Below are 26534 nucleotides of genomic sequence, written 5' to 3' on the forward strand. Positions count from 1 at the left end.
CTTGTCGCTAAATAACTGAATGTCTTTTATCAAAGAAAAGAAAGAAAAGTGCTTGGGAAATTCGTTTCTTTTCCTTTTTTTTAAAAAAAATAACACGGATATGATGTCATTCTTTCTGGGCCACAGGTTTCGTGGAAGGCTATGAGCCCAGTCATGACGAAGCCCAACAGCCCACTAGGCGTCCTCTAGATCTTCTGCTCAGGAACCAGTTTCCAGTACACGGCTGGCACGAACGGCACGGTCGTACACTGGTTCTAGTTCCGATTCTTGCGTCGTATATTCAGCATGGCCGTGCACTTGTTAAAGCATAGCCAGTAGTGGCCGAGAGTGAATCTCAAATTAGGGGTTCAATTTCAGAAGCCAATACTATAGCTATCGGCAATGCACCACTCCTAATACCGTGCCCCAGCCACAACTATGCAAGTCTTTTCTTCTTTCCCTTCAATTATACCTAATAGGAGCAAATCCAGCAAAATATGTTGGGTAAAGCTACACAACCAGTAATAGTGATTTTCCACTAAGTTTTCAGAAAATCACCAGGGTTAGCTGACCCTAACAAAATGGTGTGGCTCTGTCCCTGTGTCCAAATCAAGGTTGTTGGACTAAACATGTATTGATGGTCTACTCAATATGAAGAAAGTAGAAGTCTTAGTGTCACGCTCACAAGCATATTAACCATTTAGTAGTTATAATTATCGTATGGTATGCAAATCATCTCCTTTAGCAATTCTTATATTCGATTCGAGCATCCTATTTTCTCTCTCTCAATGTTTCTCTCCTTTTAGAATTCAAACTTTATTCTCACATGAGGCGTACCAAGGAATATAGGTGAATCACTAAATATTTATGCTCGTAGCCTCTGGAGGCACGATAAAATGTGTTAATGGTTGATGTAAGACCTTCTACATGAAAATAGGAACAAAAAAACCTAGTATAAGGCAAGTTACATGGCCATGGCGACATGCATAAAAGATGAGCAACGCCAATACCGCAATACACTGTTCCACCATTTTCCTACTGCAAGCCGCCTTCGATCACATTTATATGGGAGGAGTGTTTTTTTATAGGATATATGACTACATGAGCGAATTACCTGTCCATATCACGGTTGAACTGGTCAAAACACACAAGTAGGCGGTGCTCGCCGCATTGGCGAATTCTTAACGGAACCCAAAGCTTAGACCCTTAGCGGCTAGTTCTCCAGAATTCTCAAGGGGAAGACACAATGAAAAACCCTCCGTAAAGAACTTAATGATTATTTAAATTATTTCCATGTAAATTTCCTACCCTGAAAACAATTAGGAATCTCAAGAGGAAACAAGTTTCTAAAGCTGGAGGGGCAGGAGGGAGAAATCAAAATGTAGCATAGAAGAAAACAGAAGGAAAAAACAAAATGCACCACTACAACCATCTTCGTAATGCAAAGAGACGTTTTCCATCACTTCTTTTCTTTTCGTTTTTTTTTTATAAAAAAGGCCCGTGGTGGTGGGCTTGTCCATCCAGTCATTTCCCTTTTTTACCGTCTCGTATTCGTATACAATCGCCTTTTATACGAGTGAATTACCTGTCCGTATCACGGTTGAACTGGTCAGAAACACGAGTCGGCGCCGCGGCGGCGGCGGTAGCCGCACTGGCGAGGCAACCCAAAGCCTAGCCCCTTAACGGCTAGTTCCCCCGAACCACTCCAGGCCGGTCGATCTCAGCCGTCCGATCCCGCCCGCCTAGACGCTGCGGCCTTCCTCACCGCTCGCCCTCTCCCGAGTCCCGACCGTTGGAGCCACCCCCGATCCGAATAAAGCTGCAGCCCCACCGCCGTCTTCTTCCTTCCTCCGCCAACACCCAAAGGCACAAGCCTTCCCCCTCCCTCCCTACCTTTCCGATCCACAGAACCCAGAAAGCCGTAGACGAGAGCAACGAGGAGGAGGAGGAGGAGGCATTCGAGCTTCTCTTTGCTTCACGTCTTTTAAGCGGTCGCCCCATTTGTTGGCGTCGGCGTTCTCGGGGTGGGAGACTCAGCAATGGCGACGAGGAACCACCGCGCTGCTGCCGCTGCCGCTGCCGCTCCGCAGCCGGCGAACCGAGGTGAGCGGTCGCAATCTTGGGCCCTTTCGCTGCGCTTAGTTCCAGTTCTTGATCTGTTGTTCGCCTGCCACGATTTGATTTCAATGTGTCCCGGCTTCTTGGATACTGGGTCTTGATCTTTCCTAGCTCGGTTATTGGACTCGTGCGTCAAGATTTGGTCGCGATGGGCTTGTTTGATTTGATTTCTTTATCGATCTTGTCCTGAATCTCTCACGTGAAGCAACGTTTCAGTTTCAAACAGTCCAACCTTTGTTACTATTTCTTTACGATTGGGCGAGCTTTGCTTTGATTTCACACGAATTTCATTCCGTGCAAATTCTGATGGAATTGCCGTTCCTCTTCGGCGATGATGGTCAGGTGCCGCGAGGATCGCGGGGAAACAGAAAGACGCGGCGGCCGCCGGCAGACCTAACGCCACACGCCCAGCCCTCGGTGACATTGGCAACGTCGCTCTCTCCGATGTCCTCGACGGGTAAGACACTAGAAATCGTCACGGTCTTCTGATGCATCCGTTCTCTTTCTTTCATATTGTTGTCTCTGAAACTTGCTTGCCTCGCCGTTACAGGGGGATCAAGCTGCCGGAGGGGATCCATCGCCCCATCACCAGGAGCTTCGGCGCCCAGCTCTTAAAGGCCGCTTTGGCGAACAAGGTAAGCGGATGAGCCACTAGCACTGCATTGGATTTGATCCTGCAGATTCTTGCATCCCAAGCATCTGATTTGGTTGGTTCTGCAGAACGCCGTAGCTCCTGCTCAGCCTGTAGCGGCGCGCGCCGTTACGAAGCCAGCCAGGAAAGTGCCTGCGAAGAACATCCCTCGTCCTGAGCAGGAGAACAGGAAGCCATCGGAGGGTGCCGCCAAAAATCCCGAGGGGAACAGGAAGCCATTGGAGGGTGCCGCCAAAAATCCCGAGGGGAACAGGAAGCCATCTGAGGGTGCCAAGAATGGGAGGAAGAAGCTCGTGTGCACGCTTTCAACCGTCCTTTCTGCGCGTTCTAAGGTTCAGCACTTTGTACTGCTCTTGCATCCAACACTTGTGCTGCTCTTGCATCCAACACTTGTGCTGCTCTTGCATCCAACACTTGTGCTGCTCTTGCATCGTTGTTGATTGGTTCAGCATTGTGTATAAACCTGTTGCTTTGTTCTCGTCGATGTCAGGCTGCCTGTGGCCTTACCGAGAAGCCAAAGCCGCTCATTGAGGATATTGACAAGTCGGATGGCGACAACCAGTTTGCTCTGGTGGATTACGTTGAGGACATCTACACATTCTACAAGACTGCCCAGGTAACTGTGGGTTCATCTTTAGCAAATCTGTTCTCAAGCAAGCTGCTTGTTCTGAATCTGTCTTCACCATACACACCATGTTTGTGTTTTGCAGCATGAGAGCCGTCCCATTGACTACATGGGCAATCAGCCCGCGATCACCTACAAAATGCGCGCCATGCTCACGGAATGGCTCATCGAGTCTCACCAAAGATTCCACCTCATGCCAGAAACGCTCTACCTCACAATATACATTGTAGACCGGTACCTGTCGCTGCAGCCCGTGCCGAGGGCGGAGCTCCAGCTCGTTGGCATGGCAGCGATGCTGATCGCCTGCAAATACGAGGAGATTTGGGCACCGCAGGTAAGGCCAAAGCTCCATTCGTATCTTGCCATTTGTTATGGATCTGGATGCTCGAAACCTGAATTTCTTTTCTGTTGCAGGTAAATGACTTCATCCAAATAGCAGATTGCGCATTCAGCCGGCAGCAGATTCTTGTCGCGGAGAAGGCTATTCTGAACAGCATGCAGTGGAACCTTACTGTCCCCACTCCGTACCACTTCCTGCTGCGATTCGCCAAGGCTGCCGGTAGTGCTGATGAACAGGTAAAGAAAGAGCTGCTCCGGTTGCCCTCTGTTGCGTCACATCATGTGTGTTCTGTTCCTGTTTTGTGCTTAACTGCTGAGTGCTGACACTTCTGCTCGTACGGGTGCAGCTTCAGAATATGATTTATTTCTTCGGAGAGCTCGCTTTGATGGCCTACGGTATGGTGACGACATATCCTTCCACGGTTGCTGCTTGCGCTGTGTATGCTGCTCGCCTCACGTTGAGGAAGAGTCCTCTCTGGACAGAAACCTTGAAGCACCACACTGGCCTCCACGAGCAGCAGCTCAGGTAAGTGCTCTCCTCCTCCCCTGCCGCACATTTGATCATGAATCCTTAAGATTTTGAAACTTTCTTGTGCTCATAAAGTTCTTTCTGTACATTTGATCATCAGGGAAGGCACAAGGATGTTGCTCAGGTCCCATGCTGCTGCTCCTGATGCGAACCTGAATGCCGTCTACGAGAAGTACTCCGCGGAGCAGTTTGGGCGTGTTGCTCTGCACCCACCGGCTGCTCTTCCCGACCTTGTCTAGAATTTTTACTAGGTCACAGACAATGGAAGGGGGATTTGGTTCAGTTTGCTTTGGATGATAAAAGTTTGAGAGTTATTTTTTCATCTCATACTCTATTCTCAGGAGTATATTATAGGGTCTGTTTGGTCATAACTATTCATAATTATATGAATAATCACATTGAAAATTTGTGATTGATTATACAGAATGATTTGTTATTTTCTGATTCTGAACTTGTTTCAAATGGTAGTTGTGAACTCTGGTTGATCTGAACAAGCTGTTATCGACTGCATGAAGCAGCATGTTTACTGTTGCGCCTAACTGAAAATTCTGCCAAGATCACGCTAACTCTGGGAATTTTATCTCAAGATTTTTTCACATTTCTGTAAATGACACCTGAAACACTTCGAGATTGAGCACGCCTGTTTAAAGATTTCTGATTAATTGAAAAATGCTTTGAAAATTTCTGATTAACTGTGACATTTCACGAAGTGAATTTTAAAAATGATACTTCTGACATTCAGAGATCACACATTCACACTGACTCCCTCCTGGAATTTTGTCTCCTTCAAAAAAAATTCAGCAGATTGAAATGATTCCTGAAACACTTGGCAACAGTTCACAAAATACTTGGTTAATTTGTGATTGACTGAATATTTCTTTCTTTCAAATGATTTCACAAAATAAATTTTAAACTCTGCCAAGATCACACTAACTCTGGGAATTTTATCTCAAGTTTTTTTTTCAGTTTTGTAAATGACTCCTGAAACACTTTGTGATTGCGCACCTGTCTGAAAGAGCATTGAAGCAGCAGTGATTATTCAAACATACGATTTCTGATTAAATTAACAAAATGCTTTGTTAATCACTTTGAGATTTCTGATTAATTGAAAATGCTTTGTTAATTTGTGATTAACTGACATTTCACCAAGTGAATTTTAAAAATGCTACTTCTGAGGTCAACTGCATGAAGCAACATGTTTATTGTTGCGCCTAACTGAAGATTCTGCAAACATTCAGAGATCACACTGACTCCCTCCTGGAATTTTGTCTCCAAAAAAAATTCAGAGTTTTGTAAGACATTCAGAATTACAGATTGAAATGATTCCTGAAACACTTCCACACTTGTTTGAAAGGAAAGGGCAACAATTGTTCAATGATCCCAGCGACTCACTGAAACCAATTATACACTTCACAAAATGCTTGGTTAATTTGTGATTGACTGAACATTTCTTTCTTTCAAATGATTTCCCGAATTGAGTTTTAAAAATGCTACTTGTGAGGTTTTCAAATCTTCTGAACTTTGATCTGAACAATTAAAAGAGCTGCTGTCAACTGGATGCAGCAGCAATGCAGCATGTTTATTGTTGCACCTAACTGAAGATTCTGCTAACACTTAGAGATCACATTGACTCCCTGAGAATCAATCACAATTCACAGCAGTCAGCACCTGCAGTTTGTGTCTTTCTACTGCTGAAGTGACTCCGTTTGACATTCGGAGATCTCAATGTGAAACGAAGTTGACGAAAGACGTCAGATCTTTCCACGAGGATCCACCCTCTTCAGATGCAGCCCGAGCCGCGTCCTTCAACAGCGCCGCTCGCTTCCTCATGTCCTCGGCCTCGGCCGTGTCAGGACGCATCAGCCTCTCCACGGCCGCGGCGATCTCCTCTCTACCGACGACGCCGTCGGCCCGGGCCATGTCCCTGAGGCCAACCCCGGTCTTCCACACCTCGGCGACGAGCCGGCTGTTGGCTGGCTGGTCGAACGCGATGGGCAGGGTGAGCATGGGCACGCCGGCGTACACCGCCTCGAGCGTCGAGTTCATGCCGCAGTGGGTGAAGAACCCCCCGACCGAAGGGTGGCACAGCACCCTCAGCTGGTCCGTCCACGGCACGATGCGTCCGGCGTCGGGATCGCGGATCAGGGCTCGCGCGCGGGAGCACGCGCCGGCGTCGCGGAGCACCCACAGGAACCTGGCCTTGCTCTCGGCCAGGCCAGCGGCGATCTCGTCGAACTGGGCGGCGGACACCGAGAGGAAGCTGCCGAGCGAGACGTACAGCACCGAGCCCGCGCGCTGTGCGTCCAGCCACGCCATGTAGCCGTCACCGTCTGGACTGGCATCGTTGTGCTCTTGCAGTGCCATGAAGGGGATGCAGGGGCCGACCGCGTACACTGGGCATGGAAGGTTTTGCCTCAGTGCGTCCATGGCGTCGCTCTCGAGCTCTTGGAAGGTGGTGAAGATGATGCATTGTGCTTTCTTTACATAGGAGTGGGCTTCAAAGATTCTGTCCAGGAGTATCGCGTTGGTGTGTGTGGGTGCAAGATCAGCGAACCTGATTGATTTCGTGCCGGGAATGTAGTTTTCAATCAGACAATGATCAGTGGCATCTGCATATATAAGATAAGACCACGAGATTGATTTGCAGAAATGTTGAGATGCCAACGAAGAACAATGTTAGTATACGAGTCGCACAACTGTTTGTAGTACCCGGAGACGCGCCGCCGCCGGCCGCCGCGGGTGGCAGCAGGTGGAAGCTGTACTGCACCGCGAACATGGTGGCGCTAATCGGGCACATGAGGCAAACAGGCATGCCCCTCCGTGCCCCGACGCCCACGGTCCACGGCACGAACACGTCGGCCACGATGGCGACGGGCGCCGGCGGCGGAAGCCTGTCGAGAAGCTGCTCGAACGGCGCCGCCATCTTGGTGTACACGGCCTCCAGGAAGCCGACCATGTCGTTGGCGCGGCCGTGCTCCGAGGGGATCACGTTTGGGATGGCCTCGAAGCGGACGCGCGGGCCCAGGTCCGGCAGCGCCGCCGGGGCGCCCAGGAGGCCGAGCCACTCCTCGGTGACGACGACCGTGATGGTGACGCCGTCTCGAGCTGCCAGGAGGCGGCACAGGTTCAGCATCGCGTTGACGTGGCCGCGGCCAGGGTACGGCACGGCCACGAGGTGGCACGGCGGCGCCGCCGTGGAGCCCATTGCTCCACCTGCTCTACTACCTGGGTACGCTTGCAAGTTGCACGCACGCACTCACACGAAAAACCTTGAGGTGGCCTTGTGAACCGTGATGAGATCCGCCATTGGGGACGCAGTATTATAGCTGAGTCAAGCTGCGGGGTTGGTGGTGCCTCGATATCCTCCGGGCTCTGGCGAATGGCGATGATGGCTGCACGCCATTTCTGACACCTTCCATTAGTTTTCTGATGAACTCAGTTCAGAATCCTATTGGCGCAGGCTTTGCAATCGAGTCTCCAAGATTGGCGCAAGAAGAGAGAGGGCCTGCGCCTGCCTGAAGAAGGCCATGGGCCAGCAGCTCAATTTGGGCTCGTTGAGGCCTGATATCCTTGGACCCTGGAAAATAAGTCCATCTGACCTTTCTCTCAACTACATTATTATGAGTTCGATTTGTGTCACTCAAATAAAATAAAAAAACAAAATTTTTATGTGTACCATTTGTCTCTGTCAAATAAAAAACCACAATTTTAGACTCTGTCAACTTATATATATATATATATATATATATATATATATATATATATATATATATATAAGCTCTGATTGCACATTAAGAACATCTATCACATGGTTTGATTTTGTATCAGTGTTATCATCTTCTTCAGGGGGTATCATGTCGATGAAGCATTGGACCATTAGTGGCAGCGGCCTATGATTTCTCAGAACAGATGTTTCTGACTTGGTCGACAACACCCAAACTGACGCGACGACTTCCTCATTTATCACTGTCGTCGAAGGTATGTGTACGCACCAGGGGCACATGATCGAGCAGCATGGAAATTTAGACATGGTTGGGATACTAGACTTCATGCATTTCCTAAAATCATGGTCTGTATTTGTGGTGTTTAGCTCAAAAATACATAGAGCATGACTTTATAGAAAACTAGGTGAATTCCCCGCGCGTTGCTGCGGAATTTTTTTTAAAATAATTTTTTATATGCATAATATTACTATATATATTTAGTCTATTATGTTTGTACCAATATAAATTTGACTTGCATATATTTTATTGTATTAGATCTAGTAAAAAATTGCTAAATTAATAAAACAAAAACTAATATTTGGTTACATTATAGAGGAATTAATTGGTGATGAAACAAATAATGTATGTACATGACTTGTATGTGAATATATTAAAGATTTAAAGTATTTCATATGATATAGATGACATGGTTATTTTTATAATTAATACGGAATGATATGGACTTAGTGGGGAATGATGTGGACATCTTGCATGAAGAGATAAAATATTTAGTGGATCACTTAGTGGGGAATGATATGGACAGCTTGCATGAAGAGAGAATTCATCTATTAGGGTTTAACTTTATAAGAGTTATAGATATGGAACCGGTTTCACATTTTTTAGTTACAAATTTTCTAATATCAAATCAGATTTTATATTTTAAAATGCATATTTATTCTCAAAGAAATATTTTGATATTTTTTTTGGAAAAAAATCTATATTTTTATATTAAATATTTTTTATAGTCTGATCAACCTCCATGAACTATCATAAAAGTCCAATTTACCTCCCTCGTGACTCTTCGATTTCATGGGATCAATTTCACTCATTTATTGTTAAAATATGATGATTTTGGTAAGAAATAGTGTAGCTTTTTTTGAAAAGTTCTTCATATATTTTATAAAACTAAAAATTATGATCATATTGGTCCGGTCTCCCTTAATCAAAATCGCTAAGTCCGCCTCTGGCTATTCCTGATCCAAAATGGAGTGATGTTGTGAGTTGTGATGGTAATGACAACCCAAAAAAACATTGGCACGTAAATGGTCAAGTGGGGAAAAAACAGTTGTATAGGTGACATGTGAAGCCGCTTTGCAAACCTTTGTGTGGTGGATCACTGTGGATGTGGTGGTAGTTGCTTGGTTGGTGGCGGCTTATGAGCGGTAAATATCTCATGTGGTTAGACATGTGGGTCACTTTGGGCCTCTTCGAAACGCCAGATTTTCATGAAAAACAAGAGAAATTTTATAAGAACCAGTTTAAATTTTGAGGAAAAAACACAAGATTTAAGAAAACCTCCATGTTTTAAAAGGAGGCTGAATCTCTATCAAGGTGATATGGCATTCGGGACGCCGTTCTCTTCTGTGAATAGCAAATAGTATCTATCCCTTAAAATTCTTTCACCTGTGGTATAGAAAATTGGCACAGGAAGCGGTGTCACCTTTGAGTTAATTGGTTCTTCCAAAATGCTTTCAGCATGCGTAATTCAGTTGTGTTAGCGTTTGACAGTTTTGAAAGAATGGAAATAGTCGATCTCGAATTCAGCAACGGAAGCAAGAACAAAGTTCGTGTAAGTAATAGGATGGTTTGTTTTTATCGTACCGATATATGACGACGCATGCATCTCCAGCACGATATTTATATGACGCAAATAATAATTCAGGCCCTAATGTCTCACGCACGGCATGCACCACTGGGCACTTGTGAAAAAGGCAGCGTACGTACGTAGTATATGGCCAGAAAAAAGTTGCCGAACTAGCTCGCCGTCGCCGTGTTGCGCATCATATCATTCTCCCCCACCTAAAATCCGAATCAGAGAGCCAGTCACCGTGCACTCCCCGTTGTGCGTGCCTATCTGCTGCAGCAGCAAACCGAACGCATGCAGATCGCAGAGCCGTGTTTTTTAATCAGCCACCCGGCCGGCGCCGGCCGCGCTCGCGCTGGCGTCGTCGTCGTCGCCGGCGAATCATCACTAGCTGAAATGAAATCAAAGCCCCCATTTGCTGGATCCCCGACTCGCGTGACGCACGCGAAATGCTCTCCTCTTTCTCGTGTAGCTTGTTTGCTGCCTAATTAACATGGCGATTCCGATACAGCTTTCTGCACCAGCGCAACGCGATACGTACTAGCTATCTCCTTCAGAGGCATAGCATAGGATGGCTTGACTTGACTTGGAGAAGTTGTTGATACGTACGTACTCAATACTGGAGGAGATCGGCAGAAAGAAAAAGTAGAATGATCCGGGAAACGGTCTATTATATTCATGGATGATCAAGCTAGCCAATAAGTGTAGTTTCACTTGGGAGCAAGGAAGATGCATGCTGGCGTGAGTGCGTGACTGACGCAGATAGCAGAGCGGTTTTGGAAAATGTTTGGGATTCTGAGCCGAAAGTCTTGTCTACATTCTATACACTTCAATTACAAGGCCTTTGCATAGTACTAGTTTATTACATTTCATATGGAGAGTTCAAGAACAATAGTGTACAGTTGTTAATTTAGGTTCTTTTTTGTTGTTTCCCTCCCTTTTGTTGTCCTTTGCCGCGTTACACTCAAAGACACAGAGATAATCTGGGGGTCCCTTTTTTGGAGCACAATTTTGCCAAGCAGAAGTTGATTTTGCCTTGATGTTATTTTGATCCGGATACCTTAAGGTCTCTCTCTCTCTCTCTCTCGTTATAGACCTAAACACACATGTAAATGTGGTATTTTATTTCCAAAATCAACCCAACCCATCCTATACTTAACAAAAAGGAGGCATGGGTCATGTGGGATCAGGTGATCAAATGGTCCAACCGCGAAGGGTAAATTGGGCTCTAAAATATTAAACAAACCTTAACCTCATACAACTCAATTTTCACCACCTCTTACATAACTAAACCCATAACATTGTTTGGGGACTTCTCAAGTAAAAAGTAAACAATCCTAAGACCAGCACACTAGTCAAAACAAGATCACACTAGCAACATGTATTTAGCAAGATTTACTAGACAGTCTGTCATTTTCAAAATATATATGCATTACCAAATCATAAATTGACACACCGGTACCTTGTCTATCTTCAAGTTGAAGTCTTCAACAGTGTCACGAGATCGACCATACACGAGCTCCAACTCCCCATAACCAAATCATATGTGCAAGTACCAAAAGCACAATCTTGTATAGTGTCAACGAATGATCCACCGGTCTTGATCAAATGATCTGGAGATCCCTAAACTTGATTTTTCAAAAAAACAACTATTTGAACTCTGATCCAATCCAACTTCTTTGAGTTCCTCAACAACTTTTGTATCCTTCCAAGGCCACTCATAAGCTACCTAGGTAGATCTTTCATATGTGCGTCTCTTTATCACTCTAGCCTCAAAACTAGGTCAATATACTAATCTCCGCCTCCGTTAATAGTACAACCAAAGGAAAACAAATATTTGTTCTGCTTCTAAATGCATATCGACACCAGGTCGCACTTAGAATCTGTAAAATCCTTTGCCTTCACGAATATCCTTTGCATTCACGCATGGAATCCAAAATCTAATGCCAACAGTACCATGTGGCCAAGAATGCAACTAACCAACATGACTAATTCCTGCAAAATACACGTTAACCACAAAACCTTGTTCATTAATCACTGAAAGCAAAATTAGTGCTTCAATGCAGTGAGCTAGACTCTATTGATGACAAGGACCTAGGCAATGATGTTTTATTTGCTAGCACAAAAGGAGATGAGAAGGGCCAGAGTTGGAGCTTGGTGAGTGCCTTGTACAGGAAACCTCTAGTCCTAGCTAGGCCGAGAGCCGATAGGGGGAGGGACTAAGGGGTAAATTGGGTATGTAAAAGCTTAGCTTTAGGCTTTTCTTGATCTACACTAGAAAACAATAAACTAATCTAGCATGAGGTCCACCTTATGTTTTCTAGTGTGCTCTACATATACAAACCCATAAAGAGTTTTGCAACCTAATCATAAGAACTACCCTATACTAATTTAGAAAAATTAAATACCGTACAAACAAGCACAATGCATGAGCTTAAATGCGGTAAATAAAAAAACAATTCAAGAGATGAAAAACTCCTGGAGATGAGGATATATCCCATAATAAAATGGTTGCCAAAACAAAATCCTTATTCCATGTTATAGCTCCATGAAGATAAGCTTATGGTCACCGAGCTTTCCCCCAATAACAGTGTTGAGCTTGCCATAAAGGTCTTCAACAAAGCTTAGAAAATTTGTCATTTTCATTTAAATTTGTATTAGATGAGTTTGTAATTACACTCATTTACAGTTGCACTATATGTGTGTGTGCATCATTTTAATCTTTTTTCCGAGTGACCAAAATACACATCTTGAACAAGTTTTTATGTTTGCATCAGAAGATGAGTTCATTCATTCACACTGCTTATTTCCCTAATCGGGCGTTATGGTCCTACCAACATATAATGATCCTTGTATAGTCCAAAGTTGATGGTACCGTCAATTTCGAAAAAAAAATGATTAAACTTCCTAACGGAGTCATTCTGTAAGTGATTCACTTGCGCGACGAAATCAAGTGTGAACCCCCTTTCATTTTTCTCTGTTAACCAATTTATTTCCTTTTTACTTTTGACTTCTTAGATATTTTTTATTTGACTTGGCACTATTCAACAAGAAAAAAATCGACAAAATTTCTTTTTTTTTTCTTGAAAATTGTCATTCGAAAAAAAAAACATACCCGTCAGCTTTGCTTCAGCGAGTGGGTAGGTGGCAGGTTTGCCATCACGTTCCGATTCCATTCCATCGCTCAGAGCCTCTGATGCTCCACGCAGAAACCCATTTAGCAGCTAACTGACCCCATGCCTTCGGCTAAAAACCCGGCCGTGCCGGAATTCTACTCACGAGCCACTACCCGGACACGCCTACGTTTTCGGAATACACGGCTACAAGAATCCAGCAAAGCACTGCCCGCCCTGGCGCGCGGGCCCCACCTTACTCACATGTCACTCACAGACGACACCATCCACCTTCCTCAGATCGATCCGTGCTCTATAAAACCCAGCCATTGCCGCTGCCCGTCCCAGCTCCAAGAAGGTCACCTGGTCTCTGAGCTCTACACCATACCATCACCTGCCATCGCCATTGCCATCCTCCTCAGCTCCTGTGAGGGAGTACGTGATCGAGCCCGGCCGGACTCTGTTGAGAAGCGATCGAGAAGAGGCTTAATTAGGAGGATCGCCATGGCGGCGGGGTGCGGCGGGTTCGTGGAGAAGGCGAAGCCCTACATCGCCATGATCTCGCTGCAGTTCGGGTACGCCGGCATGAACGTGCTCACCAAGGTGTCGCTGAACAATGGCATGAGCCACTACGTGCTCGTCGTCTACCGCCATGCCTTCGCCACGCTCTCCATCGCCCCCTTCGCCCTCGTCCTCGAGAGGTACCATACCCTTCAGTTCAGTCCGCCGGTTTGCATGCTACCTAGCAGCTCATCAGCATTCTCTCTGACGAGTAGTTAACACTGATCACGATGCGACTATGGAAAATTAATGGCTGCAGGAAAGTGAGGCCCAAGATGACTTGGCCAATCTTCTGGCAAATCTTCGTCCTGGCTATGCTTGGGTTAGTATCTGCTCTGCTCGATCTTCATGCTTGTTTAATTTTGTTGATGCATATATTTGCTGATATGCATGCATGCATCTCGTGTGGGTTGATAACAGTAGTAACCTGACAGATAGTGATGGCATGTGTATATTCGAGTGAGAATGACCGGCGTGTTGTCGTTTTTGGTGCAGGCCGGTGATCGACCAGAACTTCTACTACGCAGGGCTCAAGTTCACCGGCCCAACGTTCGCCTGCGCCATGAGCAACATCCTGCCGGCCATGACCTTCGTCCTGGCAGTGATCTTCAGGATGGAGAAGCTGCAGATGAAGAAGGTGAGGTGCCAGGCCAAGGTGCTCGGGACGGTGGTGACCGTGGCCGGCGCGATGCTGATGACGCTCTACAAGGGCCCGCTGATGCAGCTGCCGTGGACCACCACCAGGCACGTGCACGCGTCGTCGTCGGCCGCCGAGGCCCCCGCCGCCGGCGCGGAGATCAGCGGCAGGGACTGGTTCCTCGGCTCGGTGTTCGTCATCGTGGCCACCCTCGCCTGGGCCTCCCTCTTCGTCCTGCAGACGCACACCATCAAGCAGTACTCGGCGCAGCTGTCGCTCACCACGCTCGTCTGCTTCATCGGCACCCTGCAGGCCATCGTCGTCACCTTCGTCATGGAGCGCCGCACCTCCGTCTGGACCATCGGCTTCGACATGAACCTTCTCGCCGCCGCCTACGCCGTAAGGACGACGACGATCATCCAACGATGTACGAGCTGATTGATTAGCCATGATTCTGACGACCGACCTCCTTGCAGGGCATCGTGACGTCGAGCATCGCGTACTACGTGCAAGGTCTGGTGATCCAGAAGACCGGGCCGGTGTTCGCGTCGGCGTTCAGCCCGCTCATGATGATCATCGTCGCCGTCATGGGATCCTTCATCCTCTCCGAGAAGATCTACCTCGGGGGCGTCCTCGGCGCCGTGCTCATCGTGGCCGGCCTCTACTCCGTCCTCTGGGGCAAGCACAAGGAGACGCAGGAGAAGGAGGCCGACGCCAAGACGGCGCTGCCGATGATGGCAGTACTGCCGGCGGCATCCTCCATGCAAGACGCCGCCGCCGGGTGCAACATCGGGAACAATGGCGTGAGGTCGTCATCATCCTCCGGTGTACGTGGAGCTGCTGCTGCTGGTGGTGCAGTTTGATTGGCCTCATCAGACTCCCAATAATTTGCCTCCGGAGGATCGACGGCGATGTCGACGTCGTCGTCGTCTCATCGAGTGCTGAACTCTCTGTTCGTCTAGCTACGACGAGCACAGTATTCATTAGGGAAAATGGTGGTAATTCTACTAGTAGAGATAGTGCAGCAGCAGCTGTTTGGAAATTGGAATGGAGAATTTGGCACGAACTTTGGGAAGAATTCTGCAGTTCGATCGCTAGCAAAGCTCTCCTGCATATGCGTTCCAATTCCAAACACGCCGGTTTCATCACCAAAAGGGCGCACGCAAAACCGAACTCTACAACTGAAACTGAAAGCGTGGCAGTTTTGCTTTTAATTGTCATATTTGATTTGTGATTCTGAATTAGTATTTCTACATATCTTAGCATCCCAAGTTGTAATCGCTTATTCGCTTGTATGATAAATGAGAGGTTGTGTGTATCACACTATCAAGTTATAAAATACTTTTTCCTCAAAAAAAAAGTTACAAAATACGGAGTAACTTTTTCCAGGTGTTTCACTGGTCCAAACTTTTGTCGCGTCTGAAATGCGTGCATACATCAGCTGGTGCCTTGGTGGAATCCTTGTTGCAACCAACTGGATACATGGGAATGTCATGGTGTGGCGAACTCGAGTGCTGCGCTTTACAAGTACATTGGCAAAAAATAAAAAAAAATAAAAAAATAAAAAAAATCATTCACCCGAGCTAGATATATTGTTTTTAGTATAAACCAATTTGACTTTTCTAGATATATTATTTCTAGATAAAACTTCCTTATTTTAAAATTATAAACAGTTTTGACTTTTCTAGACATTTTTTTATTATATATCTTAGATTTTTTTTATTTAGGTGCATAGCAATATCAAAATGACTCAGAATTTGGAACGGACCGAGTAGAAAGTGTCTCTCGTGAGAACCAAATATAACTACACTATTACTTTCTCGCAACTAGCATTAATACAGTGCATAGCTAGTTCAGATGCATGTATGACGTAACCCTGAATTTTTCTTTAACCTCTTGGTGGACATAGATACATGCTCCACTGATAATTAGAAATGCCACCACTTTTTTGCCTTCTGTATTTTTCCAATATTTAGTCTAGGGATCATTTTGCAGATTGCAAAGCTTAAGCAATAAATAGAAAATGGTTATTAGAGTCGCGTCATAAATGAGTTTTGCTCAGAACATCAACAAAAATCTTTATAATAGAATATGGACTTATGTATAGGACATTCCTGAAACATATAGTAGATTGTAATTTTATGGAAGTTAAGACCTGTTCGTTTGGCTGAAAAGTGAAAGTACTGTTTGTGATTTATTATAAGAGAAAAATACTGTTAAATGGCTAACAAATTCGACATATAAACTCAGCGAACAGACTCTTAATAGTTTCCATTTGTATGGTCCAATCTAAAATACGTGAAGATATAATCAATCGACCTTTGAAAGGGTGAACTACGAATAAGATGCCTATTGACATGATATAGGTGATAACATTTATTTGTTTGCAACTAGACTGATAAACATGAACAATGTTTCTTTAAACAATAGTTTGTTGTAGCATTAAGTGATCGATCAATCAGTTTAAGTTCCTCACTAGTAATCCCAAAGATGGGTGAGTTTGGACAAATAAATTTGTAAGAGAGCATACAAGCTTAATTAGTTTTGTTCTTATATTAGCAACTAAAAATGGTAAAAATCAACATATAGTCTTCACCTCTGCTATGCCAGGTTTCAGTACCTTTAGGCCTTGTTTAGTTCCCAAAATTTTTTGGTTGGGGGTACTGTAACATTTTTATTTTTATTTGGTTGGAGGTACTAACTAGGCTCAAAAGATTCTTCTTGTGACAGATAAATTGTGCAATTAGTTTTTGTTTTCGTCTATATTTAATACTCTATGCATGTGCCGTAAGATTCGATGTGACGGAGAATCTTGAAAAGTTTTTGGTTTTTGAGATGAACTAAACAAGGCCTAGAATACGACCTTTTCATGCCATTATCCCTTGGCTACTTCTCTACAGCACGCATCTATCAGATCTTCATTGGTTACATGATGTATCATCAGAAGTCCACTTAGCTTTCTGATGATCCACTTTATTTGTAGGTGTGGGGGATATCCTAATCCACATGAGAATTTTACGTTGCTCTGAAATTTCCCTGAAAAACCCGTTATTAGTAACTCATGTTCGTTTAAACTTTCAAAAGTGGAGAAACAAAATACGCAACTACTCGCATGATGAGAAGAGATCATCAGGAAGTTGATCAGCGCGATCTTGTGGAGGATAGATCAGAAGCTCTAGGCCTATCTAGCTGATAAATTATCACGGCCTGCTGCTGATATGATAAACAAAACCCAATCAGGAATGGACTCGCATGGCAAAGAAATCCACTTGTCCACTCATCATTGCCATTGCTGGATGCTGAATCAAGAGGGGAGAAACCTTCACCCTGCTAGATTCGTGCGGCGTGCGCGAGCATTTCTCCGCATAAACCGTCCAAGTGCAGATCCCACATCGATCCGTCGTCTGCCGATCGATCTTCTTTTCGTTCGTTCGCAGCAGGGCTCAAACTCCTTTACACGTCGAATCCACTCTCACACGGCACTTGCAGTTGCAGCAACTTTGCAACAGTGCTTTACATTGGCAGCCTAACTACCAGTACGACTCTCCAGTTACTATCTGCAACAACAACAACCCAGCAGATCAGATGGAGGGGTCCCTGAATCGATAGATGATGGAGCTCAAACCGGATGGGACTATGGGAGGTGGTCTAGGTGTGTGTGTCAAGATTAGAACAAGAAGGTCGCTTTCGTATATGCCAGCGGCCAGCCAGGCCCAGGCGCAGCATGCACGCGAATAATGAACTCCATTACCGAGCAATTGTGTCCTGGAAAAGAAGAGCTTTCGCCCAGGGGCACCATTGCTCGACGTCGACGCCGACGTACGTACGACGGCGGCAAGTTGCTGCTTATTCAGGTCTCACTACTCAGACAGCACTGATGGTCGTCAGTTCGTCACTACCTCTACTACCTGCACGCCTTTTTGCCTAAAGTAAGCTGAGTTCGTGGGATGGGAATGAGATGCCGGCACAACAAGGCGCCAGATTGATTCGCCGGCCAGCCCCTGCAAGCTTTGGCATATGAGTGAGTGACAGAGATGCAGTTTGGCAATGGTGGCATTGACGTCTTGGAATCTCGCGATGAAGCAATGGGGAAAAGGCTAAGCTAGGGCATGATAGGGATGGAGGCTGGCCAATGGCGGCTAGGGATCGTGGAGATGACCGAGATGGAGCTTGGTGATTCTAGTAGCTAGTGTCATGCTCATGCATGCAGCCTTCGAAAAGGTTGGTGTCTCGGTGATTCTAGTAGCTAGTGTCATGCTCATGCATGCAGCCTTCGAAAAGGCAAAGGTGAAGATATGAAGTGTTGATTTGGGAACTAAGCTCTTGCTGTTACTGTTGTCTTCCTGCGTGGTTGCATCTCCACACACACGTCTTACTCCCAAGTCGTCCTTATCGGTCCGCCATGTGTGCGGCCAGGGCTTGTTTGGCATAGCTTAACTTCACTAGTAAAGCTGTTTTTTAAGAAAATAGCTTCATGAGTGACTTTCTAGATGAAGCTGAGCTGTTTTGAAGAAAGTGTTTGACAAAATAGCTTCACCAACTACTTCATGCATAGTTGAGAGAGAGAAATGAGGGAGAAGCTGCAATAAGCTATTTTTTCCAGCTTCATCCAACTTATGTCTTTGTGAGAGGGAGGGAAAAATAGCTTCACCCATGAAGCTGTTTTGGAAATGAGTACCAAACAGGCCTTAGTTGCATCTCTTGATCGTTGATTCGACGCAGTGAATATATCAAGTGCGCGTCGATCGTAAACTTGAGAGAGAATTTTGTTTTTGCACATCACCAAAACTCGAAAAATCAGTTTGGCGGCTCCGTTTGTGGTGAAGGGGCTACCGAGTTGGTCGGGGAGTTCGGTAATCTTTAATTTGCTATAGCTTTTTATCAGAACCACACACCTATCTAGTTTTGCGTGCTAGTGTAGTGTTCTACTATTTTTGTGCAATTTCTATTGTACTTTTCTCACCCGTTTGACTCCCATCACCTTGTCTAATTAAACTCTATATGTACGCTATATCTTTCTTTATTAGTTGGTAATGTAACGACCTTGATCTATATATAGGCAAGCTAGCTTGCTTCATATTGTACAGCCATTTATGTTTTTTTTTCAGATAATGGAAAATTGTTAGCTTCAGCCTTCTTCTAATAATAATAAGAAGCAGCATCGGTCCAAACTTATTACAGTAGCACACTCATAATTAAAATTTGTTACAGGTTTAGAACTAAAGTTCAAAACAGCAAATGAAGGATCATCCATGCAATGCGAATAACTCCATGGCTCTCGATTCTAGTAGTTTATGTGTTCTTATAGTTCTATCATTGTTCTTTTTCATTGTCATATGGTCTTTTCTTTCGTACCTTTTTCTATATGCTTATTATTTGACCTCTCGACTTGAGCTGTAATTTTTCTATAATATTTAATACAATTACAAATTTTAAAACTCCTTTTAATATAAGACAAATATTCAAGCACTTATAACTAACGTGAAGAAGCTATTTTATAGTACCATAGGCAGGAATAGATACAAGGGTATTTCTAGGTTAAATTTTTGCAATGACAATGGTGGTTAGTTATTAGTATGTAGATGTTTTAAAATTTTATTTTAGGCCTTGAGATTTAACATGGAGACTTAATAAGCAATGTTAGAGCAACTCCAAGAGACTCTTCATATTCTTTCTAGTTTATAGGAATAGAGATTTTGGTGACAAAAGTACTTCCCAATATCATCTTTAATTGGATCCCCCAATATAGACATGCTCTATTCCAAAATTCTCCCTAGTTAAAGATAGAGAGCGAGGATGACTCTCTAGAGTGCGCACAAGATACAAAAAAACAGTTGGAGGGTACAACAATATATAAAAACAATTGTAACTCAAATGACTCTCCAAATAATAGCTCAAAGAGTAAATTTTAGAAAGACTCTTCGGAGATGCTCTTACAATCAACTAATACTTCAATTTATATAGCCACCCATAAGGACATTGGTATAACTTGCAATTATTCTACTACTTCCTCTTATCATAAATGTAAGGTTATCTAAATTTGTTTTAGGACATATTTCTAACTTTGATTACAAACGGTTGATTGAGTATTTGTATTAGGGCTCAAACAAAGCCTCCTTCAACTAACAAGAATGGTTCAAAGGCTAAAATTCCCATGTCATAATATAAAGGATATAAATTCCTTCTTATCGATACCTTGGGATTTTTTAAATGTTTGTGTGGGAGACATAGATTGTATATGATCCATAGTTCTCCATAATATTGGTACTCATACAAAGTGAGTGGGCACAATTTGCTATCTATAGTACATGAGATAAGACAACAAATTATGACAACTCATGGTGAATTAATATCCTAATTTTATTATTTCTGTTTACTTCATGGTGTATTATTGTTTTGATAGTACTCATGAGATATTTTGTGGTGTTTATCTACGACTCATGTATTATGTATGGCACATCCCATGGTTCCTATAATATTTCTTAGATGTTCGATGGTGTCCTTTTTATCATTATCATATTATTCATGAGATGCTTCATGGTGTACATCTCACTGTTTTCATTAGCCATTGGATTTTCCATGTTGTATTTTTACTACTCAAATAATGTTCATTAGATGTTCCATGTTATATTTTGATTGTTCTACTATCATTCAGAAGATTTTATTCGTGGTGCATAGTTTATATTTTATATTTTCATTAAAATTGAGCCACAGACTTCTATTTAAAGTCATGGCTGAAAGTACGGACTCTCTATAGATACTAATGGGCCGTGGATTCGATCAAGGATACAGAATTAGGCCAGTAATTCCCAGGCATGGGCTGCTAGGACACTGGCCCGTTGGAGAGGCCACCGAACAGCGCAAGAAGCACCACCGCGTGGCCGGGCCAAATTGTAGCAGAGCAGAACCACACTTCTTGGACTTGGCACTTGGGCCTCTCTACCCGCAAACTCTCTACCACGACTCTGCTGCCCTGACTTCGTTCGATTGTCGACTTGTCGTTGAGTCGAAGCGATGTTGCACGTGGGCGAGCGGGTGTCATTTGTTTCCAGGTGGACCCGAAAAGACTTCGAGCTGGCTTCACTATACGAAACCGCCCGAAGGCCGATCGTCCCACAGGAATCAGGCCCACAGGAACCCAACGACCATGTTTCTTCTCCATCTCACCAAACATCGATGAGGCAGCCACCGGCACCAGCAGACAATTGAAGCAGTGGAGATTTCAAGACTTCAAGTTACAAAACAAAATCTATATAAAAAATAGTAGTAGTAGTAGTAGTATCTCTCGGGGTCATTTCTATCCGACGACAACCAAAAACAAAAGAAAGTCTTATCTGCTCTCTCTCTCTCTCTCTGTCCCACAAGTTTCCATCGTTTTGAATGCCGAATGGGGCTTGTGTTGGATCACATTCTAGCTAGTCATGTGCTCTTGTGTACTAGTGACAAGGCTTGGAAAATACAAGGGATCGGTCAACAATATGATCCACTCCAAAGTTGTCAACAAGCCTTTAAATCAGCAGGAGCACCTGGTATCCTCCCTCCAGGGGGTTGGTGTGGTGAACACTGACCCTCAAATTTTTGGGCAAGTGCCTGTGCTCCCGAAGAGCACACAAGTAAGCTCAAACCAATCACCATTAACTTTTTTTTTTCTTACTGAAAGATGCCTAGGCATCTTATTCCAGAGGCCTTGTTTAGTTTAATCTAAAAACAAAAAACTTTTTAAGATTTTTCGTCACATCGAATCTTACGGCACATGCATGAAACATTATATATAGTCGAAAATAAAAACTAATTACACAGTTTGACTGTAAATCGTGGGATAAATCTTTTGAGTCTAGTTAGTTCATGATTTGACAATAATTGATAAATAAAAACAAAAATGTTACGGTATCCAAAATCAAAAATTTGGAAACTAAATAATGCCTGAATTATATTAAAGGAAAAAACCTTTTTAGCGGCGTGAAAAACACTCAATTTTTATATCTAACAATTATTTATAAAAATAAAATACACTGAGCTGAAAGAAAGTGGAAAGACGAGTAAAGGGGCAAGTCAGCGGGCCCCAGCCCCACTCACCTACCGCCAACCGCCCCCGAGATCTCCCTCTTCTTCTCCACTCCCGTTTCCCGCCGTATAAATTCGGCGAACACCGCACCACCATTTTCCACCAACCCCGGCGCCCGCCGAGTAGCCCAGCCATGGACGCCTCCCTCCTCCTCTCCGTCGCGCTCGCGGTGGTGCTGATCCCGCTCTCGCTCGCGCTCCTCAACCGGCTCCGCCTCGGCCGCCTGCCGCCGGGCCCGCGGCCGTGGCCCGTCCTGGGCAACCTGCGCCAGATCAAGCCGATCCGGTGCCGCTGCTTCCAGGAGTGGGCGGAGCGGTACGGGCCCGTCATCTCCGTCTGGTTCGGGTCGGGGCTCACCGTGGTCGTCTCCACCTCCGAGCTCGCCAAGGAGGTGCTCAAGGAGAATGACCAGCAGCTCGCGGACCGGCCGCGGAACCGCTCCACCCAGCGGTTCAGCCGCAACGGGCAGGACCTGATCTGGGCCGACTACGGCCCGCACTACATCAAGGTGCGCAAGCTCTGCAACCTCGAGCTCTTCACGCCCAAGAGGCTCGAGGCGCTGCGCCCCATCCGCGAGGACGAGGTCACCGCCATGGTCGAGTCCGTTTACCGCGCCGCCACTGCCCCCGGTGAGTAAGCTGAGATCTCATTACTGCTCCTCTCTCTCGATCTCGGACAATGTTAGGTATGCGCAATTTGTACGAAATTGGGGGTGTTTGGTAAAAAGACGGAGGATTCTTTGGTGCGAAGATTCGTTGGTTGGGCGACCCCACCCAATTTTGCCGGTGTCGCTGTGCTGGTGGATTGGTGACCAGCTGCTGTCTCGTGTTGACTTCAAACGACGCTGAGGTTTACTGTGTCTAATTGCTTTCTGGGCCGCTTGGTGGCAAGCTTGCGCGGCGCCTATCTTTGAGCAAAATGCCAAACCTCGGTCGGTAGTTTCGTAGATCTTGTGACAATTTTGTCATAAGACCGAAGGGGAAATGTCAAACACAGCAACAGCTTATCACAATCCAGTGAAGTAAACGAATAGAACTGCCTCGTACTGTGAAGGTGGCCACATGGTAAGCACGTTTTAGTGAAGTAAACGAATAGAGATTAGTCTGCACAAAGGCACCAGCAGTACTGATAACTGTTCAGCTGCATTGAGCTGACAAGCTTTGGAGTTTATTTTATTAGCCATAACCAGATCACGAAGTTAAACAATTAGGATGGGATTTCCATGAGCTTTAGTATAATAGTATTCATGGCAACATGGACCTGTTCTTCTTGATCTAGGTGTCGTGTAAGTGTTTGGTTGCGTTTCATCTAATTTGGTGGTTTCCACATTATGCCCTGTTAAAGAACTTTTCATACAGCTAATAGTCAGAGATTAGAAACTTACTGTAGCTGAATGCTGGTAAACAGTCTATCATGTAACTGTGAGAATGGCATGCAAATTTAGCATCTTATTAATTGTATGACAACCATTCTTTGTGGTAATGAGCCCAACTTATTGGTGTGCCATGCATTCTCTGTTGGATATTATACCAGCTTGACCCAAAACCTGCAACCTTAATTTGATTTGTCATCGGTTGTATCCCATATAAATCATATTAGGGATCAACACATGGGAGAGTATAAATGTGGTGACAACTTGCAAATGTACAAAATTCAGGTGTGCATTAATGTGGAAGTATGTAGTTCTCTTGTGCAATCTGAGAGCAATTTTTATGATCTGGATGTGTGAGCAGCTTGCCTTGTGGCATTTTGCAAAAATGTTACTTGGACTTATCTGAGATTCTGAAGTTCAGACTATGTTAATACCAATAGAGTTCTAAACGAAGGAAACTTGCTGACCAGATTGTTAATAGGTTCAAATGTGACTTTGAGCTCCGTCAAAATGCAGTCTTTTTTTTTTTTGGACTTGAATGCGGACTAGTTTTTTTTGGACTTGAATGCATACTTCTTTTAATCCTTAATCAGACTTCAATACAATATTGTTATTTAATTATTGAACAACCAATATATATTGTTGTTTCAGAGCAATCAGTGAGTGGATTTAAACTGATTGCTGCAGCATTATCCAAAAAGGGGGAGTTCAGGTAGCAAATTGCATGGGAACCATGTTTCTGGCCATGGTATTATTCCAAATGGATGATCGGCACTAGTGTTAGGTTTTCTTTTCTGGTATTCACGAGAAAGTATTAGTAGTCATATTCTCTGTTGATATGGTAGCTGCAAAACAAACCACTTGCTGATATTTGACTTTATTTAGTACAATATTGATTGTTCTAGTGGCTATTGATGTAATTGATTAGGCACCCACTATCTTAATTTTCCTTCCTGTTTTGTAATATTAGTTTGCAAAACACATCACCCACGATAGCATTTTATATAGCAAACATTCATTGTTACATTAATGTATTTCATCGAATGGTCTACAGAAATGGAATTGCGACATATTTGTATGGATGACATTAGTGAAACAGTCAGCTTAAAACTAGTCAGGCACTTCATCATAGTATATAGCTTAAAACTATTACTTAATCTTATGTTGTATTCAGGTAATGAAGGAAAGCCAATGGTAGTGAGGAACCACCTTTCTATGGTGGCCTTCAACAACATAACAAGACTGGCATTTGGGAAGCGGTTCATGAATGCAAACGGTGACATTGACGAACAAGGGCGTGAGTTTAAGACTATTGTGAACAACGGGATCAAGATTGGTGCATCTCTCTCTGTTGCTGAGTTTATTTGGTATTTGAGATGGTTGTGTCCACTTAATGAGGAGCTTTACAAAACTCACAATGAGAGAAGGGACCGCTTGACAATGAAGATCATTGAGGAGCACGCAAAGTCTCTCAAGGAGAGTGGTGCCAAGCAGCACTTTGTGGATGCACTCTTCACCCTCAAACAACAGTACGACCTTAGTGAAGACACAGTTATTGGACTTCTATGGGTATGTTGGACCGCTTTTCTCACAGATTACTCATTGGTAGTTGGATGTTCTTTTTACTAGACAGGATCCCAATGCAGATCTTTTTTTTTCTATAATGCACACATGCTGCATGCCTGCATACCCTTTGAATACGGTGGCTGATTTATAGAGGTTACTGGATAAAGGCTCAGTATCAATTTGTAGTGTGGGTCAGAGCGAGACATCACTGTCTTAAGGTAGGTGCAAGGTGGTGGGGTTTGGAAACTGTCTATGTTTACTTTGTAGTTGGAAACGTGTGTACTTTTCATTTTACCTACTACCGGCACGAAGAATGTGCAAGGGTTAGGCCAGTTAGCTACTATTCCACTAGGTGACTGCCATTTGATTTGTAAAACAATCGATCCTGGTAATCCTTGTTGGTTCTGTGAGTACTAATCTTCCTTGATTTGTTCATGTTCAGGACATGATCACTGCTGGAATGGACACAACAGTCATCTCCGTTGAGTGGGCAATGGCAGAGCTGGTCAGGAACCCCAGGGTGCAGAAGAAGCTGCAAGAGGAGCTCGACCGTGTGGTTGGCCGTGACCGCGTCATGTTAGAGACCGACTTCCAGAACCTCCCGTACCTACAGGCCGTCGTCAAGGAGTCGCTCCGGCTGCACCCGCCGACGCCACTCATGCTCCCCCACAAGGCCAGCACGAATGTCAAGATCGGTGGCTACGACATCCCCAAGGGCGCCAACGTGATGGTGAACGTGTGGGCAGTGGCACGCGATCCCAAGGTCTGGAGCAACCCGCTGGAGTACAGGCCGGAGCGCTTCCTGGAGGAGAACATCGACATCAAGGGCAGCGACTTCAGGGTGTTGCCGTTTGGTGCCGGCCGGCGTGTCTGCCCTGGTGCGCAGCTCGGCATCAACCTCGTGGCCTCCATGATCGGGCACCTTCTGCACCACTTCGAGTGGTCCCTGCCGGAAGGCACCAGACCGGAGGACGTCAACATGATGGAGTCCCCCGGGCTCGTCACGTTCATGGGCACACCACTACAAGCTGTCGCCAAGCCGCGCCTGGAGAAGGAGGAGCTGTACAATAGGGTCCCCGTTGAGATGTGAGGTGCCTGACTGTGACTGCCTGCTGCCGCGTTGAATTCACTGCTGGATTTGGGCTTTTCTCGCTGCTGCTGCTTTCAGCTAAGCTGTTGGACAGATTTGTTCGCGTTGTAAAATGTGGGGTGCTAGATGCATTTCGAATCTCATAAAATTGCCACATACAGTTCGTCATAGTCTTACACAATGTGTCTTTGTAATTTTGTAATTTGTATAACAGTATAACACGGTAGAACAATTCTGCTTTGAACTGAAATTCGGACTGTGTTTACACACACTGGTCAGAGCTTATATAAATAAAGGAAGCAAAAGGCCCAAAAGCAAAA

The 26534-nt window shown here is 44.7% G+C and overlaps 4 protein-coding genes across 5 annotated transcripts; 3 read left to right on the forward strand and 1 right to left on the reverse strand.

Annotated features, from left to right (window-relative positions):
- LOC8077040 (cyclin-B1-5) lies at nt 1803-4689 on the forward strand. The gene is made up of 9 exons (XM_002439954.2): nt 1803-2082; nt 2440-2554; nt 2648-2732; nt 2818-3081; nt 3240-3365; nt 3460-3708; nt 3789-3950; nt 4061-4239; nt 4343-4689. Exons 1-9 carry the CDS (start codon nt 2019-2021, stop codon nt 4479-4481), a joined length of 1383 nt encoding a protein of 460 aa, XP_002439999.1. The 5' UTR covers nt 1803-2018; the 3' UTR covers nt 4482-4689.
- Nucleotides 5092-7520, reverse strand: LOC8077041 (UDP-glycosyltransferase 87A2). 2 transcript variants are annotated; one of them, XM_021447096.1, is made up of 2 exons: nt 6937-7520; nt 5092-6851 (listed from the first exon to the last, which is right to left on the reverse strand). In XM_021447096.1, exons 1-2 carry the CDS (start codon nt 7445-7447, stop codon nt 5965-5967), a joined length of 1398 nt encoding a protein of 465 aa, XP_021302771.1. In that variant the 5' UTR covers nt 7448-7520; the 3' UTR covers nt 5092-5964. The 2 variants fall into 2 exon arrangements, with proteins under 2 accessions (XP_021302771.1, XP_002441308.1); XM_002441263.2 differs by having other exon boundaries at nt 5099-6851; nt 6952-7520.
- On the forward strand, nt 13285-15485 carry LOC8064180 (WAT1-related protein At5g07050). Its single transcript, XM_021447947.1, has 4 exons — nt 13285-13624; nt 13744-13806; nt 13980-14520; nt 14598-15485. Exons 1-4 carry the CDS (start codon nt 13428-13430, stop codon nt 14982-14984), a joined length of 1188 nt encoding a protein of 395 aa, XP_021303622.1. The 5' UTR covers nt 13285-13427; the 3' UTR covers nt 14985-15485.
- Nucleotides 22259-26534, forward strand: LOC8077042 (cytochrome P450 98A1). Its single transcript, XM_002439956.2, has 3 exons — nt 22259-22815; nt 24733-25127; nt 25567-26534. Exons 1-3 carry the CDS (start codon nt 22320-22322, stop codon nt 26212-26214), a joined length of 1539 nt encoding a protein of 512 aa, XP_002440001.1. The 5' UTR covers nt 22259-22319; the 3' UTR covers nt 26215-26534.

This window comes from Sorghum bicolor, chromosome 9 (genome assembly GCF_000003195.3).
Source record: "Sorghum bicolor cultivar BTx623 chromosome 9, Sorghum_bicolor_NCBIv3, whole genome shotgun sequence".
NCBI classification, from domain to species: domain Eukaryota; kingdom Viridiplantae; phylum Streptophyta; class Magnoliopsida; order Poales; family Poaceae; genus Sorghum; species Sorghum bicolor.